At 34.4% G+C, this 21,876-nt stretch overlaps 1 protein-coding gene across 11 annotated transcripts in view; it reads right to left on the bottom strand.

The window, feature by feature from the left end:
* CPEB2 (cytoplasmic polyadenylation element binding protein 2) overlaps window positions 1-21,876 on the bottom strand; it is a 67,655-nt gene that overhangs the window by 36,480 nt on the left and 9,299 nt on the right. For 7 of the 11 annotated variants that reach the window (XM_032494232.1, XM_032494241.1, XM_032494208.1 and 4 more), the window contains 2 exons: window positions 17,784-17,874; window positions 2,057-2,107 (listed from right to left, as the gene is read on the bottom strand). In XM_032494232.1, coding sequence (XP_032350123.1) covers window positions 2,057-2,107; window positions 17,784-17,874 — 142 coding nt within the window. Of the gene's footprint in view, window positions 1-2,056; window positions 2,108-8,112; window positions 8,135-17,783; window positions 17,875-21,876 lie in introns of those variants that run through there. The other 4 variants (XM_032494254.1, XM_032494223.1, XM_032494258.1 and 1 more) reach the window with 2 other exon arrangements.

Here is a 21,876-nt window from a genome sequence, read left to right as displayed (position 1 = left end):
AAAAATTATCTAAATCTTTAATATTCAAATATTTCCTTACCCTATAAATATATCTAATTTTCTGCTTCTTGCTTTCCCTCTTAACCAACGATCCCAAATAAGCAACATATTTTTTTTCTCTTTGGATCAAATTCTTTCCACTGACCTAAACACATATTGATGTTCTAGTTTCATTATCATTTCCCCCCCAGTCCTTTGCCAGAAGTTCAGAATTTCTAGGATGGCTTCCATACAGTACTGAGTACGCACTGTAGCACTAAAGTGACAGACTGTGAAAAATGCTCACCTAATAAAAAAAAAAAGCAGATTTGTCCACAAGATGCAACTCTTGCCTGAAACAAAATATGCTTGTGTCTACTACGTGATGAATCACTTTCAACCTAACACCTAGATTATTTATAAGGGCTTTAGGCAACTGATGAAATCAATTAGTTTAATAATGTTTAGCGTAACCAAAAGTATAAGCTGTAAAAACAGTGTGGCTACTAAGTTCTTTACTCACACAAAAGACACATTCTATTGTGATTACAATATACTTCTGAATCATCCTACTTTACTATGTATTCAGCAGTCTAAGAACATCTGTGAATGATCTAACAAATTATCTCATACAGTACTTTCCTTCAGATGGATTTTAATAGAATACGTGAAACATGTTAATTCAAATTTTTCAACTGAACTGCTTTTTTTTAGAAGTTAAAATAGAAATGTGAATGATCTATCTTTACCACACAGAATGTTGCAAAAGAAAAGAATCTAAGGAAGTTAGGATCCATATATAAATAACTTATCATTACCCAAAGCTATAATTATTTTATAAATCAAGCCATGAGAATAATAAAACTTACAATCTATTTTGTTTGTAAACTTAATTTCAGCAATATAATTTTTAGTCATAGATTTAGAGTTCAGAGACCAGCTAGCTACTCAAACAATATGGTTTTTTAATTCCATGGTAGAAAAAAAGTTGACGAAGAAGTCCTGGAATGTAATTTCCACTGCCTTTCTGGTTAAGGTCTATGGAAACACTGTAATTCCCTGAATTCATATATGTGGACTACTAGACCACTGTAAGGTCTAGCCTGAACATGGCTTCAGCCATGTATACACAGTCTGGCCCCACTGTTAGCACCCTGACAATTCTACCTCTAACCATCCTTGAAGATCCTCACTAATCGATAATCCACTGCTTAGACTAGGATAGCATGTGGTAGGAAACTCAATACAAAAGAGTCAAATGTTGAATGAACCAATCAATCACCTCACTTAATGCTCTGCTTCAACCTTTCTCTAATTCCAAAATCCCATCTATCTTGACAATCTCCTAGGTAGCCTGGACTTAATTCCTATCTTTTTATCTTTCCTTAATACTAGTTTTTACTTAACACTAGAGTTCACATGGTCTAGCTTTCCACTGGCCTTTTTTTCAGCCTTTGTTCGTCAACTTCATTGCCATCTTTCTTCAACAAAGCTTTAGTTGAATACAATCTTTGTTCAAAAGATAGAAAGGAATTTAATGAAAGTCTATTTTTCACCAGAGTGAAATTCACTGTGTAAACTTTACAGCTAGGAAAAATTAAGTTACTGTGACTCCCATATTTCTACAGTCACCAGTATATTCCTTAGTTGAACATAAACACAGGTGCTCTACTAAGTAACACATTCTATGTACTTTGCAAACAGCATCTCATTTAATTCTCATAATGAACTTTGAGATTGTTACTATTTCACAGAAGGGAAACTAAGGCTCACAGAAGTTACTTGACCAAGGTAATAAAGCAAACTAGAAAGCCAATATTCAAACTCAGAACTGTCTCCAAAGTCTATGGTCACTGAATTAAATCATACTGTCACAAATACACTTCAGTGGTTACTCTGCCAGTGAGAATACACTCAAACTTGTAATTCTGCCTTTTGTACAGGAAGAGTTGTAGCTTTGTTTTCCTACTTATAAAATGATTAACTTGTGTGTATGGAGAAGGCTTAGAGAAACATGTATTCAATCATTTTTATTTATATAAATCAATTGGAAACAAAATGTTTTTATAAAACTTACCATTTAACATCAACAGATTGTCAGTTCCTGGATGTGGATAGTTCAATCGACCTTTAAAAAGACAGGAAAGGGAAGTTTGAAAGATTATAGAACTATGTGAAAAGCAAAAAAGGGAAAGGGGGTAAGGAGGAGAATATTACTGAGAACAGTTCAGTTCTTAAGGAATAAAAATTACTGTTTAGCACAAAGTATATTTACTAAAACTATCTCTGAAAGTTGAAAACAAAAACAAAAAACAGTTAACTTTAGTCTTAGATTATAAGAGCACAATGTGACATGAGAGCAATGCTTACAGAATAAAGCTTATTTTTTAAAATATGAAAAGAATGTAGGTATCCTAGTCTTTCAAACTTAATATAGGATATATTATAGGATATTATAGGATAACATAGGATGTGAAAGTTTAAAAAGTATTTTCGAAGCTGTTTGTAATTCTCTCTACAGGTATCTAAAATTTGAAGGAAAGACACATCCTTAAATAAAAACCCCACCAAAATATTAAAATAAAAAATAAGCAGCAAAAACTCATCACAACTTGCCACTGAATTCAGTATGATTTTACAAGTTGTACTTAAATAAAGGAGTTTAATAAAAACATCTTAATTGTTTTATTGCAAATGATACTGGAAATTTACGCTCATTCAAAGTCTAGAAATGACTTAAAAATAAAACTATAAAAAATGAAAATAATAAAGCTTAAGAGCATAGTATCTCCTTTGAGTTATTTTTCATTGAAGAGTTTTGTATATACTAAATGCAGAAAGGACAACAGTAGTATATACTGCTGTGGAAGAGAAAAAAGGGATGCACAAACATACTGTGGTTTATCCAGCAGTTTTACATCATAAAATTTGTTTGACTAAATGTCAACAGTGAGGATGATCATTGTTTTTAGTCCATTAAAATATAGGATTTTTCTCTAATGCCTGCCTCTCTGATAGAATATTAGAAAGACACATTAAAATCCACTTAGAAAACTACTAAAAATTAAGTATCTGTGAGACTGCAGTTTAGCAACTTTCAGCATAGCCCTTCAAAAGACACTATGATAGCATATAATGCATTGACAGCAGAAGGGTGACCAATAAATATCTGAATGGATGTGACATAATTAATAAGGAATTCAGATTAACTGCATCTACCTTTACCACTTCATCAAGTACTGTATACTCTAAGGGTCCTTTATTGTATCCAAATATCGCATACAAAAGAGACTGTCTATTGGCTTTAATTATGAAGTTAAAGAATTTGATCATCTACTAGTACAAGAGCAAGTGGCAAAGATAATCCAATTTTGACATTAAAATATAGATGGATAATGTGCATATATACACACACATTATATATATATGTATACACACACACAAAGCATGTATATATACACCTATACATACAAACACACTTCATCTGGGCTCTAATTTAACTATAGCACATTTTATTTTCAGACTCAACATAGTTAAACAAAATAAATGTTTCTGTCCTTCAAAGAACAATTTACCACCACCTACTCCTGAGTTTCATGCAGCATACTGGTTAACTAAATTAGCTCTTAAATATAGCTGTCATACTCTAAAAACATACAAATAAGTTCATTGTCGTGATACTTTAGTATGGAGTGAAAAACAGGAGAGTGTGTACAAAAGGCACAAGATATAAAGAGTTAGGAAGCAGACCTTTCTTAACTGGATCTCAACAGCATGGAACATTACTTTGTTTGAAGGATCATAGTTTATTTTGGAAATGGGCCTATTTTTCTTGTTGCAGACGACCAAATTTAGAGACTGATTTAAGGCTATGAAAAAAAAATCACTGTTACTCATTGAGATTGAAAATTAAAATCCCTACAAAAGTGGCAACCTGCATTGCTCTGTTCAGTGTAACAAGTTCATTACAGCTTGTTTGTATACTGACAGTGTAGGATACAAAGATGAGTGAGATACAATCTCTGCTTATGAAGTGGTAGGGGAGACAGACACAAATACACAATTTCAATAAACTCTGCCAAGTGTGAAAAAGAGTTATGCAGAGTATGCCATATAAAAAGCACAGAGGGGTGTTTAACCAAGTGCAGGGGTTCAAGCAAGACTGCCAAGGGAAGTAAACTACGAAGAGCTGTAAGCCTAGCTCCACTGCAAAGGACCCTCAGCTTTGAATGGCCACATAATGATCCTCCAACAATTTCATTGTTCACTTTATTTATCCCAAGACACAGGTAACAGGAAATTTTCATTACTAATAATCTTTTCACTTCTTGGCTCTGAATGGACTTAAAAGGCACACCTTAGGTGGAAACTTCAAACAACAAATACCTATTTGCAAATATGTTCTAAAATATAATTCTCCAAAGAAGAAAACCTCTCCGTATAACTAATAAAATACTCAGAACTAAATAAGCAATTTAGGCTCATTTTAAAGTTATCCAATTACTTTCCCTCTACCACAGTGAAATATTAGTGCATCTTTACGTGTTAAATTTTACAGTTATATTTTACATGGAATAGTATTAAAATTACTTCATTAAGAATCTGTCAATTGACAGTAACAACACTGGAGGGCTTAACGATGAGCCATTTCTAAGTTCATTTCATTTTCTAAGTTCTTTGAAACCAATTATTTAAACCTCGCAACAGTCCTGTGAGCTAGGTAGTGTTATCCTCCCAGCTGAAGATAACCTTTGCCACAGAAAGTTTAACAGCTTGCCCAAGGTTACACCACCAGCAGGTAGCACTGGTAGGATTCCATGCAGGCAGATTAGCGCCCTACTCTTAGTCACTCTCTTCTATGACTTCCTAGCTAATAACAATCTGGGGAAAAGGATGTATGGTCGGTTGTAAGGTAAATCATCCATTAAAAAAGTTATAGAATGATTACGTAGCATATTAGATAACTTATACTTTAAAAGAGAAAAAAAAAAACCCACAAAAAGGCCACACTATAGTAACACCAATTCCTCCCTGTTGTCTAAAAGGCCTGTGGCACCAGCTGGCAGCTGTAGATTAACACCTGTTCCAGTCAATGCTATGACGCCCAAACGGGCAGACGTAGGACTGCCCAGAGTGAAAAAATAAATTTCCGAGCCTTCCTTGTAGTTAAATGTGCCTGTGTGTCTAAGATCTGGACAATGGGATGTAAAACAAAATTGGTATGTGAAGTTTCTGCGAAGCACCCTTGGAAGGGAAGATCGTCCCTCTCCTTTACCTCCAGCTTACTGGAATGCAGATGCAACAGCTCAACTGAATCACTCAGCCGTCCCAGATCATGAGGCTGAAGGTGGGTGTTAAAATGACAGCAGAACAACAAAACAGAAGGACTTAGATCCATAAAAATCACAGTACCACTTCCAGGAGTGTTATGTTTATGTAAAAGAAAAAGACATCTGTCTTGTCTAAGCTGCTTATTGAGTTTTCTGTTGTACCAGTTTTCTAACCTTACAAATAAAGTCCTCTAGTAATAGGTTTCGACAAACTGAATTATAGGTAACTGGGCTATTATTTATTGTTGTGAAAACATGATAAAAAACTTCAAGATGGTTTTAACATATCTATAATTAATGTGCATATATTATTTCTTGGTACATTTTCTTTTACATTAAAATACTATAAAATTTAAAACTTTTGAAAAATGTATATTTATTCTTATGTGTCAGTGAATAACTCAGTATCTTAAAATTGTCTTATTAGTCTATTATGATTTTAATAATATGCATAATAATATCTAAAAAGTCACGTTAACCATTTTAGATGTGTATTAGAGCATCAAAAAACACTGAAATATGACAACTGCACACCAATTACTGCAAGACAATTACCAGTTACTAAAATTTCAACAAAGCAGTATTTCTAAGACATACAAAAGTTTAGTCAATATTGAAGACCATTCATATATATATATATCATATATACATACTTATTGATAAATATTGATATCAATATACAAGTTCTTTCTTCAAACTAATTACTTAATGCCAATAAAAATAACATAAAATAGTGATAAGATTATAACTTTTCTTATTTCATTTTTTCTTGGATTTAAACATACTTTTAAAATTGTAGAAATATGAATTAGAAAGGATAAGATGAAGCAATCACTTCCCCAACATCTCTTAATGTTTGTGTATTCTTAAGTGGAAAGGCCTCTAGTTAACCAGAAGGCATCCGATTGGTGAAGTACCCTCTTATCTTCTTTCCCAGGTACCATACTCTCTTGGTTCTCTATCAGCAGCCATTCTTCAAGTCGTCTCTGCTGTATCCTCTTCCTCGTCTCAACCTTTAAATGTTAAAGCCCCAGTGTTCAACCCTTGGACTTCTCTTCTTATACTGCCTCCCTAGGTGACATTATCTGCTACCAAAACTTCAAGTATCACCTCTCAGCATTTCCACATTTATATCTCTAACTGCAACCTCTGTCCCTCAAACCCATATTTCCCCAGATCCATGTATAGCACTTTCTTCGATTAATTTGCTCATCCGAAAACCTTGGGTTACCTTTACTCTTCACTCTGTCTAATCTGTGCATAAATTCGTCAACAAACCTTAACTGTTCTATTATCGACATAGACCTCAATCTGATTGCTCCTCACCAGCTCCTTGACTTTTTCGCTAGCCCATGCCGTCCCCACCTCTGCACAGACTGCTGGAATAACCTGACAGTGTAGTCTCTATTCAGAAGCCTGTGTGATACTTTTAAAACCTAAGTCAGCCCATGCTGCTTTATTGCTCAAAACCCTCCCATACTTAGAATAAGTATCTGGCCCCTTGTCCTCTACCATTCTAGCTACACTGGCCTCTATATTACTCAAATATGCCAGGAGTGGTCCCATTTCAGGATCTGTAGATTTCCTCTTCTTTCTGTCTGAAATGCATTTGCCTACATATGACCAAAGCTTGCACCTCTCACTTCACTTAGGTCTTTAAGAGCTGCCATCACAGACCATCCTATCTAAAACAGCAGCTTCTTTCTTTCTCTGCACCCATGACACTGTGTGTTTTCCTTGTTAGCACTGATTCCTGTTACCCCTATCCTTCATTAAAACAGTCTCATGAGGGCAGGACTTTGTCTTTTTTATTCTCTACTGTATCTGTAGCATCTAAAACAAATCTTAGTACATAACAGGCCCCAGATATTTATGAAATGGATGAATTAAGTATCTCATTCTATTACATGGACCATGAACTTAATCTAAAGCACAATATCTAAATATGTGTTTGCATGTGGGGAATGGAAAGGACATCCTCTCAGTGAATGGAAAAATCACAGAACAAACTTTTATTAGTTCATTTGGAAACCCCTTAAATATGGGGAGGGGAGGGAAGAAGACAAGTCCTGTTTTTTGTTCTTTGTCAAGATAAATTTTTCCCTTCTGCACAACTGTTTTCTTTTTTTTAATGAATACATCCAAAAAATGATTTCCGAAACCCTAATATTCACCGTTAATGATGCCAACCTACTCTTCATTAGTGATGAGAAAATTGCTATAGAACAATGCTACACATTCTGCCAACTCCTTTAAATGGAAAAATTTTAAATTACATACTAGATCATAAACAGTTTGAGTTAGAATATTAAACCAATTAATAAGAGAGGCAGTATGGTGCAGTGGTTAAAAGCACAAACTCAAGAACTAGCTATTAAGTTCCACTACTTCCCAGCACTGAAACTTGGATAACTATTATTAGTAAGCCACCACAGTCATCCAACTGCAAAATAAGGGTAAATATCTACCCTTAGTTGTGAGCATTAAATAAATTAATATATACATGTAGAGTCCTCAGAACAGTGCTTAGCATACATCAGGTGCTCAGTAAACAATATGCATGTTACACATTGTGTGTGTGTGTTTAATATATATATATAATATTATACACACATACACCCTTAAATCTAATACTTTCTTCTTATGTTTTAAATAAAGCATTGCTCCCACTGGTTTGGTAGACTCGTCTCACGTTTTTTTCATTATATATACATTTCACTTTTATTTTGAAATCCAATTAGTAAAAAAAAAATGGTTTATAGGAAGCCTGGTAAAATCCACTCAGAATGTGGTCATTACCAACCTTGAATAACTCCAATCTCTGCTCAGATCCAATGGGCAGGACAGTCATTCCTGACCTCACTCCCAAATCTCAATGCATGCCTCATAAAAGCCTAAGAATAAGATCATACAAACGTAGAAAAGACCCTTAGATCCAGATCCCAAGAAAGCAAGAGAATCATTCCTTACCTACATTTATTAAAAGCCACCAATCTCCTTTAGTTTCCAGGAAAATTAATCTAGTTGACTCACTCTTAAATCAGGATCCCATCATAATTTTTCACCTAAGCAATTATTTAAAACTTTAAAAACTTTTATCCAATCAATTTTAGGAAATATATTAAGAAATACCAAGGAATATAGAATATCAAAAAGTTTGTTCCAAGTAAGGTATAATCACAAAGAAAGACAAAAACAACAAAAGGCAAAACTTAAATTAAGTCACCAATCATCTGGTAAGATAATGTATTATCATAAAATTACTGCAATAAAACTGATACGAATTGATATAAGCAATTAATATTAAAATCAAGTTGCACTAATGGTCACAAACTAAATTGTAAAAGTGTTTTATTAATGAAAATAATATTAAGATAACAGATGGGTAATCAAACATTACCAGTGGCAGTATAAACTGGCATAAAACTTAAAAACAAGTTGGCAATATATATTCAAAACCTCAAATACAAATGTATTAAGTCTACTCAATGGAAATAAACTCAGAAAAAGTTCACCGATTTTTTTGTAAAAACTAAAAAATACCTAACTGTACAACTGTAGGGGAATGGTTATACACTGATTTACATTCATGTAAGTAATTTTTAATGTTCTAAATAAATATTGATAAAGAATGAATTATTGTGGAAAAATGTTTAATCATTCAACCAATAATTTATTGAGCCCCTTCTATTTGCTTGGCATTAAAACAGATGCTGATTCAAGATAATGCAAAAACAGAAGTGGTCAGTTGCTCCCGTGACACACTATCATGAGAAAAGATACATATACTTAAAAAAAAAAAAACTGACTGAATCAAAAATAAATGAGAAAAGTGTCCAGATTAAAAACGAGTATGATTCCTTAACAACCTTTACCACAGTAATCTACGGACTGGGAGTGTTGTGGGGCCTCACTAAGGAGGTAAGCAGACTAGGGGTTACAGAGACTTCCAACTGATGTGCTCATCCCTGCTGCTTCCTGAAATCCCTAAAATGACAGCACAGAAGTTTTAAAGAGGCATAACCCACACTAGGACAAAGAAAATGGGACATGATCACAGAAGGATCAAATTGACATTTTTGGAAGCTGTGAACATAACTGGCTAAGTGGTAACTGACTTTGGAGACCAAATACCACTGACAGCACTGAGACCAGAACCGGTGTGTGTATGGGGAAGACGATCAAGAAACAAGCCATTTACCGTAGCAGAAGCCTGGGAGGGTTCAGAAATAAGCTCTGGTTATCAATGAGAGTAGATATGGGGTAGAATTAAAAACAGGAAGGCTAACAATCACTTGTTAGTTTTTACATCAATCAGAAAGAAACGCAGCCCCTTCTTTGGCTCTTCTAAGAAGGCTAGAAGCCAGGCCTACAGCTCCCAGGCAGAAGGAGGGACATACATCCAGCTCCATTTCCCAAACCAAAAGAAAAAACCTGAATACAGACATTGTGACAGTTCAACTTGGTTGGCTTACAGAAACTCTTGCTAGATTATAAACCCCAACTACATACACAGAGTTACCATCAGAGTTTTTGTCTTGTCTTTAAAATAAATGGACAGCAAAGGATCATAAGATATTTGATGAAAACTCCAGCATGAGAAAAAAAAAATAAGAGCAAAACTAAACAAATAGAAAAGAGGAACTTAAAAAGAAGCAGAGACAATACAAGGAACTGGAAAAATAATCTTTAAAAACTATAACATGGTGTTTAAAGTTAAACACTCCAGAAATATAAGATCAAAGAAGAAAAATAGGAAAGTACTGAGACATTTTAAAAGAGGGTCTTTAAAGTTGTAGGAGAAAAATTTTTAAATAATAAAATCATTTTTTTAAATTTTAAATTCAGAGATGAGGAAACCACAAAAGATAAAGCAATGGAAATTAGAAAAGCAGATGATGAGTATAGAAGGTTTCGTATCTGAAGAACAGGAACTCCAGAAAGAGGTAACATAAAAAATAGAAGGGGAAAAATCATCAGAGAAACATTCCAAATTTCTAAGAATTGAAAGAAATTAATCTCTGAATTAAAATGACCCAATAAATGTGCAGTGCAGGATATTAAAATAAGGGAAGGGGAAGGGAGAGAAGGGGAGGGGAGGGGAAAGGAGGAAGTAAGAAAGGGAAGGAGGGAAGAAGACAGGTAGGTAAAGTCCCCCACCACCATGCCCTGAGAGACCCATATATCATTATCATGAAATTTCAGGACCACAGACATAAAAACATTCTAAAAGCTTCCAGTAAAAAAAAGCAAAAAATTAAAAAAAAAACAACACAAAACAAGGCAATCAACCATACAAATGAACAGGTTTTAGAATGGTATTACATACAGTAACCCTAGAAGTAATGAAGCTTTGCTTTCAACATTCAATTACTAATACAGAATTCTACACCAACCTATCACCTTATATAGGTAGAATAAACATATTTTCATACATACAGGTCTCAAAATTTATATTCCAACTGAAGGAAGGTACTGTAAGACAGGTCCAATAAAACAAAGGTTCACACCATGAAGAAAGCACATGGAAATCAGGACAAGAACTCCAAAGGAAAAAGGAATTCCAGGGATTAAGGAAGTGCCAAATTGACAGTTATGGTGGGCTACAAGGATATCAACAACAATAGACAAAAAGAAAAAAAAAAAACCTAGATTATTTGATGTTTTTACGTGAATTGAGAGAAACTTCATAGTTCTATAAACATATTCTGGGATGAATCAGTGACAAGTACTTAGAAAACTAAGCAAACAAACCAAAAGAAACAATGATTAATTCCAGGAAAAGCAAAGTTATATGAAAAAGAAAATGTTGTAATACAAAACATATGAGGTTCATCTACAAGTAATATTTGCATTATCATAGTAATATTCCCCCTAACTTAAACAAAAGTGGCCCTAAAATAATTTTAAGAGGACAGAGCACAATGTTGGAGGTATGGGTAAATCAAAGTAGATAGTCAACAAATACCTAAAATGTAGGAGATATAAAGCGTAAATATTATTTACAAATCATCATTACAGGAAGAATTGCTAAATAAAGTTCAAAGTAGCTACATCTAAGGAACAGGAATCAAAAGTAGACAGAGAAGAACCAGGAAGAAGACTTCTATTTTTTGCTCTATGAGCCTTATGGCACTATTTCACTTTTTAACCTACGTACATATTTTTTAAACTAATTTTTTATAAGATCACCAGGTTGGAGGGAAGATAAATATTTGAATATTTCAAATATCTTAAACTTATATATTTAAAAAGAAAACATTAGAAAAATTATATACCAAAAATATCAAATATGGTTATTCTACCTTATGGAACTATTGATGATTTTAAAAACTTTTTTTGCCTAGTTTTTCCAAATTTCTTTTAATGAATACATAATACTTTATGTAATAAGAAAACAAACATTTCAAAAGGATAAAGTTGTATACTCCAGAGGAAAACCTCCATTAGAGATTCTTGGATACTCTTCAAATACCATAAGCAGCTAAAATTCATAGGCCTAATTATCCCATGTACTTGCTTCTATCACTGCAAGTTCTATACAAAAAATACATTTTTTTTATTTTCAATTTAAAAATAAGAATCATAAGCCCACATTTAAAGTTCTAAGAAATATGCTTCGTGGTGAAAAACCGGCTTCTAATAACACGTGTTCTGAATAAATAAAGTGATTTTAAGAAAATTCATTGTCATTTCTGTGTTGATGGGTTTTAGTTTAAAAAAAACTGCAGTCTGTTGTAACTCAAATTGTTTAGTTGAATATTCAGACACCTGAAGAAATAAACTCAACTATGTTCTAAATTTAATAATATTGTTGCTAATTAAGAGATACCTAAAAAGAAATGAAAATAAAACTTTAAAATCTCTATCCATGATACCATATTTCAAATAAATTTTCTAAAACAAGCACTTTTACAACCACATTTTCAAAATTTCCTTTTCAATCTGCAGATAATACTGATGACAGAAGTTAAACTCTTATAAATTGTACTTTCCTGAAGATGAACTGAATTCTGAGTATTTGGGGGGTAAAAGTTATCAAGTATTTCACAATAGTGATCATCTCTCTTAAAGTCAGAATACTTTTAATAAAATATATATGACTTCTATATAAATATAATTTGTTGCAAAGTTAATGATTTTTCTCTTTGTCAATGGTCAGTGATCTACAGGAAAAAGAAAAAAACTGAATGAAGGGGAAAGAATATGTAAATTCTACTAATTCTACTAACTCCTTTTTAAAATAAAAGGAAGCTGAAAGCATACACAGCAATCCATCCATAATTACCTTTTTTTTTTTTTTTTGAAGATATTCTAATAAAATGATTTTCATCTATACTTTTTTGGGCACTTGTGAAAATTTTGACTCCAGGAAACACAAGTGGCTGAAGAAAAGCAAAATTAGCTCTGAAAAATGCACCCCTCTCTGTCACAGAGAAGCAGCTCGGGCAGTGTAAGAGGGCTATACACCTGCTTTGGCACAGATACTATCAATATCAGTTTCATTTTCACTTTGCTGTTTTTTAATAAATGCCATTAAATTCTTTGCAACTCCCTATAGATCTCTTTGATCTTGTTCTCCTATATGAAAATTTCTCCAAGTGTGTTTTTTACATAAACTGCAATGCACAATCTCTAGAAGTAGGGCCCTGAAACCTGCATGTTAAACATGCTCTCGGAGTTTGAGAACCTCTGTCCAGCTCAGGAGTTCTTAAGTTCCAAACTAAGTTCTCATATCAGACTGTTAGAAATTTATACAAGTTATTTTGTTAACTCTTGTACTTCTAATTTTATAGTAAGGCAAGTAAAGAGAGTCAGAGGGAAAAGAAAAGTGTCTTGAAGAGAAGAGACAAGAATTTACTTGGTACTACCAAGACCACTTGACCACGTAACACCTTACAGAAGTCATTCCTTATTTTCTCAGGGATTATTTTCCTTAAAATAAGCAGAGATTTCTAGTTCAGGAGTCTTAGAAACAGGAGTTTAGTAGTCATGTAATAAAAATGATGCTAGATATACAAAAACACATAGTAAATAAAACATTTGAAAGGCATCCACTTCTAAAAATATGTTGGTATTGCAAAATCATGCTCTAAATCCTTTTTTCTAAATTCCCCTTAATTGTTTAGGGAACATTGGTAAAAACATCGTGACTTGCTGAGACAGATCCTCCCAAGAACTGTTATATAAACTGCATTTCTTCCTACTGTTCTCAAATCTTTTATGAGTTTAAATTAAACTTTTTTGTTTGTCCTTATGCTTTGGGGGAGGGGGGTAAGCAATTTTTGGTAAAAATGCTTACACAGTAAGACCGTTTTTGTAAACTGCTGAAGGCACAGAGGGAAGGGAGTTTAACAAGAATAACTGTCTTGTTCTTTTGTTTAAAGGAGAATGAATTGACCCACACATACATAAAACGATCACAGATTATTTAATATAGGTATGTAAATACAAATCTGCAAAATCACAAAACTGCCCTTGGCATAGCATGATTTACTTTAACCATTAAAAGTAAGTCACAGACAAACCATATTTGTCCTTCCTTTGAAAAGGAAAATAATTGTCAGAAACCAAGACAGTTATCAGAAAATGGGATATTAATGGTGAGAAACCACTGCAGAATAAATAAAACAGACTGGTCAGTGCCACTTGTACTAAGGAAAGCGTAAGACAGTGTGTTAGTGTTCCCAATCCAGAGCATAAGACAGCACAGCCCGCACAGGGGGCTGGGCCGTGTCACACCCAATCAGCACCAGGCAGCCCCAAAGCAGCTATGCCAGGACTAGCCTGCTTTCAGTTCCTCAGTTGTGCCAAGCTCCTAAATACAACCTGGTCCCTCTGTCTAGCTGACACTTCCCCCAATATTTTTTCCATCTTTGTGCTGCTCAGGTTTCAGGTCTCAGCTCTCTTTACTCCACACGTACATAAGGTACCCCCACTTATTACCTCCCTATGCGCTTTATAGTCTCCTACATAGTATTTCTAACACTTGTGGTTATATGTACATATAATCTGTATGTATTATATGTATATATTATTTTAGTATGTTATATGTATCTCTGTATATTACACAAGGTCTCTCTTTCCTCTTTAGGCTGTGCATTTCACAAGAACAGAGACCATGTCTATCTCAAATAGTGCACAGCCAGGATCTTGGACACTGCCTGGTACAAAAGCAGCACACTTAGTGGAATTAAATGCAGTCAGACTTTCATCTTTTGTTGCCAACACTTCACATCTATAAAGCCTCAACAAGACAAGACCAGACCCTTTCACCTGCTATGCTAGACCGTAAAAACCTTAGCATTAAACAACGGAGGTTCCCTATTGACCTGTAAAACCCAGCAGGCTTGTATTTTGGGCTTAAGAGGGGGTGGGAGGGTCCTTTGTTAGTATAATCAGTCAGTTATCAGTCATGCCAATAACCTGTCATAGACTTTCTTTGGATTCCAGAGATCTGCTTGATTGCTTTTCTGTCTACCGGACATTAACTCTTACCTTAAGTAGTTTGTCTTTTCCGTTAAAAAAGTAGAACCAAATGCAAATTTAGTTTCTGCCTTTCATCTCTGTGGAAGGCAGCCCCCATGATGGCCTCCACTGATCCTTGCCTCCTAGTTTTCAAAGCTCCTGAGTAGCAGACTCCTCCCCAGTGGAGCAGGGCTGGACCTAGGTAGCTAGCAGGATGTCATGGTAGGATGGTGTGAGATTTCTGAAGCTAAATCATAGAAGACACTGGAACATCTCTCTTGAGCTTTATCATTTGCTTTAGGGGGATGCAGCACCATGCTCTGAGGACACTCCAGCAGTCCTGTGGAGAGGTCCGCATGATCAATCAGTTCTCCTGCCAACAGCCTGCACTAACTTGCCAGCCACATGAGGAAGAGGATCCTCCACCCTTAGTCAAGCCTTCAGATGACTGCAGCCTCAGCTGATACCCTGACTGCTCCCTCCTGAGATCCTCACCAGACACAACCAGCTAACGTGCTTCTGAATTCTAACCCACCGAAACTGGACTTGACAATAAATATTTACTGTTGCTTTAAACTACCAAATTTGGGGGTAATTAGTTACGTAGCAATAGGTAACTAAGACAATCTTTCATCACTCAAGTTCGCACAAAATTGTCTAGAAACTTTCACCGTTAATACAAAGGGAAACAAGAAATTTTTATTATTGTTCACTAGATCCCATAGTGAAAAAGCAAGTGGTTTTTTTTTTTGAAAACATTTTAAAAGGATAAAATAAGATTAGATTCATTCTATTTTTCAGAATAGAGAAAAGAATTTCCTTATATGGAATAGAGGGATGAAAAAATGAGACAGGAGAGGTGGGATAGAAGCTGAAGTGATGCCCTAAAGACCAGGAAAGGAAAGGAGGGGAAACACATTCAGGGATTGGTTTCTTCCATTTGTCACAACTTTGCTTTAGCAGATTTTACTGGCCCAGTGCAAAGAAAACACGTAATGATTAGAGTGTCAGGAGGAAGATATACAATGTGTAATCCCAGAAGGCAGGGAGATTTGTACTAGTAATAAAAGGAAAGAAAACTAAGTGGCAGCACTTGGATATCAAGATCATTTTAAAAAGGTCTATGATAGCTATTTGGCAGAAGTACCAGTCGTATTTCTTTATTCTATGTAGAGAAGTTTTATCAAATGTTTTTTTCTCTATTTCCTGCCATAATAAATGTGGAACATAAAATACTCCAATTAGAAACACAGATTTGTCATCATGATTCCTAAAGATGGTAGTGAGCACGTTTTTCCCCTTCCCACAGCCAAAGATAGTTTTTCTAACAAAAGAATTTTGAAGTCACTTGAGTTTTTTTTTTAACTATTCAATTCCTCTTAGCCTTACACTGCTTCCATTTTCTTTTTCAAAGTCTCCTTTCTAGGTTTCCATCCACTTTTATTATAACACAGAAAAACTGAGATAATTAATAGTGAGATAATTGATGTTTTCTCTTAACATGTTCAAAGGGCTATTTCAAGGAAGACTGGAAGAAACAACAAATGAAAAACTTCTAACTATCCACTGGTAACAGTTAATACTAACTTTATCTTGAATTAGAATTTCTAAGAGTTTTCTTTCTAGAGAAGGCAATCAAATAAACAGAGGGAAATTCTTCATAATCACAGGCTGCTTGCCGGCTTCTATTCTTAAACAGTGGATCCAAGACAAATGCCACTGGAACTGTCAGGATAATGGTGGGGAAGAAGAAAAAAAAAAACAAGACCTCAACTTCAGATACTCAAAAAACTAGGCTGAATTTTGGTTAGAAGCAACCTTCTCCTTCCCCAAAAAACAAACAAACAAACAAAAAGTATAGCTATCTTTATTAGTTTTTGAGAATTCCACTGCCACACATCGCTGACAATCACTAATGATCCCCTGAGCTTCTCAAACTTCTTAAAAAAAGGAATTAAAAAGATAAGGAACTCCTTTACAAGCAAAATCTAGAGTCAGAACTAATGTTTAGCTATCTGATCAGTATTGCCAACTCAGCCAGAGCTATCACCTTGCTGTCAACTCTGAAGTTCTAGAGTTTGTAGGCTAACTCTTGGAAGGGAACTCCTACCTGGCTCTACAAAATTAAAAACAGAAAGATTACAAAGTAACCCAGGCTTGTGATTCAGTGAGAGATCCTGAGCCAGAACCAACCAGTTGAGCGGCTCCTGAATTCCTGATGCACAGGAACTGCGTGAGGTAATCAATGCCTAGTGCTGTTTTAAGCTGCTACGTTTCAGGCTTATTTGTTATGCAGCAACAGACAACTATTATCTCTCATCACTCAAGTTTACACAGTTTGCCAGATATTCACCATTAATATAAAAAGGCAAGGAGATATACTGTATAAAGAAATGTAAAATAATTACTAACATGTAATGTGCAGACAAATGAAAACAAGTGTGTTAACAGAATTTCTTCAGATACAGTTTACTAACTGTGATAAGACCAATAGTGTAAGATCAGTGGGGCTGATTCTTTTTCCTAACTTGCTCCAATTTTTATGAATAGCTTCTCTGCCTCAAAACCTTTTAAAAACCCCATATGACAAGTAGAAGAAAACTGAGAAAGAAGTTATCAAAGGACAATTATAGGCAGGAACCACTGCAAGCTGTGAATGCAAATATTTCAAGAAAGTTATTTTTTCATATTTCTGTATTTGACAGCATTCTATAATAGTGACTATACTATAATGCCTTTACATCCAATCTTCATCCTTTGGTGAACTAACAAGTATCTCTAAACAGTGGCTTTTCCTTAAATAACAAGTCAAGACACATAGGTTTACATTTCTCTTTGTATAAATCAACATAAAACTGAATAGGCTACAAAGGTTCTGATTAACAAACTTGTAACAGAATTTTATAGAGGAGATAGGTGTTACCTAGCGCTCATTTTCATGTAAAAAGTGGTAAAATAAGCAGACAAATCAGTAGATACAAAACTTTTTTTAAAAAAGTCACCTACCCTTAAGAGGATCATGCTCTGCTCTCATAATGTCAATGAGAGAATTTTCCAGAGAGTGCATGTTCAAACTGTCATACATTCTACTTCGATCCTAGGAGAGAAGAAAAAAAAAGAATATAACCTATGCAATTTTTTCAAAAAGCGATGATTAATACACTATCTAAACACTCTTACAGGACACCTAACTAATACAATACTACCAGTCAGTTTGCATCCCAAGACAATGTCAACAACTGAGGCTCTCATGAGCTGTAGTAGCTCCTGTACTGGAGGACAACACATGTAATACATTTATCTCCAAAATCACATATCAAAAGTAATCTTATTTCACTGGCAGTAGAAATGCAATACAGTAAAATAATTTCTATCATTATCATTCTCAATTTATAAAGATCCTAAAATATTACACACAGAGAAAACATTTTTAGTTGTTATTTAACTTCTAAACTTTTCTTCTACGTCTAGGAATACAGACACTGGTGACACTTGAAAAATAAACACTTGGGAGGAAAGGGCTTAATTCTCCATTGCGCACCATACTTTAAACATCCATCAAACACTGTATGTTATTTAACTTAATAGTCAGAATTTCACAATAATGAATGCATAAACATCTTTAACAGCAAAAATCAAAAGCATGAAATACTAGTATCAGAACAAGAACTAATATCTAGAATACTTATATTTAAATCTTGTTCTCTGAAATTCTCATATTTTGGTCTCCACATTTCTAAACCTTCCCTCTCCTCCACCCATCCCTGCAAAAAAGGAAGGTGGGGGAGAAAAGGGTGAAAGCATTCTCATCAGAGAAAATTTTCTACATCATCAAGTCTCAGAACAAAGTCTTTTGTGTAGCTGTAAGTTTTGTTTGCTGAAATGCTAAATCCCTCAACTTGCTTACTAGAAGGAATTTGATTCTTTAAAGCTCATGAATTTATACTGTATTCTGCTCAACATACACTCAGTATACTTGAACAAATATATATAGGGACCCACCACAGCGAGCCCTGACCTGTGCCCCCTGATAAACAGGTAGTCTACTCCCAAAATATGTCAGTGCCAACTCCCACCCATTTAGGGGTGTGTGTGTATGTGTGCTTGCACAAGTGTATGTAAATGAGGGAGAGGCAGGGCAAACCATTTTTGATACTTAAAAAATGATTAACACAGAAATAAAAAAGAGAAGAATCAGAAAAGTAGGAAAAAAACTCTCCACAGAAATCAGACTGAGGTACTTCTCAAACTGGGTCCCTGAGCTTCAAGAAGGACCAAGAAACTGTGAGATTATATATAATGTCCTGTACGTGCGTATACATGTAATTTTTTTTTTTTTCTGAAAGGTTTAGGGCTTTCATCAGGTTTCCAAAGGAGCCCACAATGCAGAGAAGATTCAGAGCCAGTCTCTTAGGAAGCGGAGGGAAAAACAAGAAATTTTCCTGAGACTATGCTGACTTTTCTACTCTACTTCGATGTTTACATGAGTATTGTCAGCTTTTTTAAAGCTAGGGGGCCAGAAACACTACTGCAGACTAAACAAGTCGCTGTCAAGGAATTTGAAAGTGTGAAAAGTTTAACACTCAATGATGGAAAGAATGCTAGACCTGGAGGCTCTTACTGGAGCTTTGTCAATAAATAGCTACACTAGTATTCCTTATTTTTACTTAAAGTCTCCTGAGGTATAACACACCCATCAGTGATAGGTGTTCACTAGAACAATGACCTTAGGGAGGGAGGCACCGAGAATCACTGAGCTGTATGCAACAGTGGTTCTCAAACTTGAGTATGCTTCAGAATCATCTGGAAGGCCTGTTAAACACACATAGCTTGCTGGGACTCATCAAGAGACTGATTCAGTATGTTTGGCGTGGCTCCTGAGAATACGTATTTCAAATAATTTCCCAAGTGATACTGACACTGCTGGTCCAAAAGACCATACTTTAAGAAGAACTGAGCCAAACCTTTCTTAGGTTCTGTTCCATCTTCTAGGAAATAAAATTATCATGTCGAATTAAATGATGCCTAAAGTCCACTTTAAAAATAACAGAAGTAATAGAAAAGCAAAAGACTCAAAGTAGTACATAATAAATGAAAGTGGACTAGAGAAGAGCATGGCCCTCGTACAAAAATGACATACAATTTTAGTAATCTAACCAAATATTTCCATTTTTTTGTGCTTCTACTGTACTTGGTTCATAACTGACTTGGTTTTCCTGACTCTCCCATTAAACTTTAAAGTTAATTTGGGGTAAGGACCTCCTAATTATGGAAAAACTCTCTCTCAAATATTTGTTCAGTGAACAGTATTTTATCTCTAACATAAAAACTCTCCAAAAATGTTTAAGTTTAGCTCAGTTAGGACAAAGACTATACTTTTAACTGGTAATTATGAAGGACTACAAAGACTTCTCAGAATGCTCCACAGAATAGGTACTCAACCGTTAAGTGATAAACTGAGACAAGGATCAGATATAAAGGAAGCCTAACAAACTGCCATTAGTTTAAAAGCTAAATGGAAATCCTCAAACCATTTTAAAGTAACTGTAAATGCACTGATGCTGATTAGCATAAATAACGATGGAAAATCATAGCAATGTAACTTACATTTATTACCATATGGCTATTTGAAAATAGCCAAGATATTTCACAAAAGTAAGAATCTCTAACAGGGAAAGTTTACCCAAATCTATTTTATTTTATTTTACCAATAAAACTGCATTCATTCATTCATTCATTCATTTATTGAGTTATTGAGTTATTTATTGAGTTACTGAGTTACTGGGTTATTGAGTTATTGAGTCATAGTCAGTTTACAATGTTGTGTGCCTAAATCTATTTTAAATATGAAAGGTGTGAGGCAAAGAATCAACTAAACGGGCTTTCAGAAACAGAGATTACAGAATCCCACAACAATGAACAGGCAAAAATTAGAAGAGATTGGTGGAAAAACTATAATCTCTTCTATTTTAGCATTTTATTGTTTTCTTAAACCCAGACATATGCCACAAAAACTATGGAAACAACAATGAAGTCCTAGAAAGACCAAAACACACAGGAAGAACAAAGTCATCCTAATTTTAAAAAAAGATGAGCTGAGAAAGATTATAAACTCTGAAAAATAACTAATGAGGTCAACAACAATAGTAAAACACAACAAAGGAACTTAAACTTAATTAAAATGGAACTTTTCATGGGTTATATTTTTGCTTAGATATATTCAAAACTGTGTTCTATTAAAAAAGCAGTAAAGTAAAATTTGTTCCTTTGACAACGATATAGCTTCCCTAAGAAAAAGGAGATGGATTACAGAAAAAGCCTGTATCATCATATTTCAAGTTATACCAGATGCTTGAGCCTATATATTCTTCTGCCTAAGTAGAAAAATCAGCTTTTGTTTTATTTTTGTGTTTAGTTCTCCAATTTTTGATTTAAAATAAAAAAAAGCAAAGTTGTATTAATATTGTTCTCAATTTTAAGTAACTACTGATCACATATTGCTGATTATACTGTCTGCTACTGAACCATAGTGAATCAGCAGCAGACGATGTGCTGCTTTGCCTCCCTGCACAGCATGGCTCAGTCTCATACTCTCCCACATCATTCTCTAGCTGTTCCACACAGATATCCCTTATTCATCCAACTGGACTTTCACCTTCTCAGAGGCAAAGAACAGTATTTCCTCCCATATATCCCTGAGGGCAATTAAAGCACTACCATCACATACATATATAATGAATATACATTTCTTGAGCTTCCTTTATTATTGTGATCTGCACGAAGTAGAAAAGAAAAAAAAAAGCTATGTGTATGTGTTTGTGTGTATATATATACACATATATGTGTGTGTATATATATATATACATATATATATATATATGTGTATATATATATATATGTTTAAAGGCCCCAAATGGCCAAAGCCACAATGGTTAAGGAAAACGGAAAGGTAAGTAGAAAACGTCTGGTATAAGAATGGGTTGAGTACCATTAAAGAACTGAACACAGGATAGGAAATATAAAAAGCATCCAATACTTAAATATATATAAGAGATCCCATTCTGTCCCATTTTCAGCAGGTGCGACAGTTTGATAACTA

The sequence above is a fragment of the Camelus ferus genome, chromosome 2, assembly GCF_009834535.1.
Source record: "Camelus ferus isolate YT-003-E chromosome 2, BCGSAC_Cfer_1.0, whole genome shotgun sequence".
Classification (NCBI taxonomy): domain Eukaryota; kingdom Metazoa; phylum Chordata; class Mammalia; order Artiodactyla; family Camelidae; genus Camelus; species Camelus ferus.
This window is presented reverse-complemented; position numbering and strand designations above follow the sequence as displayed.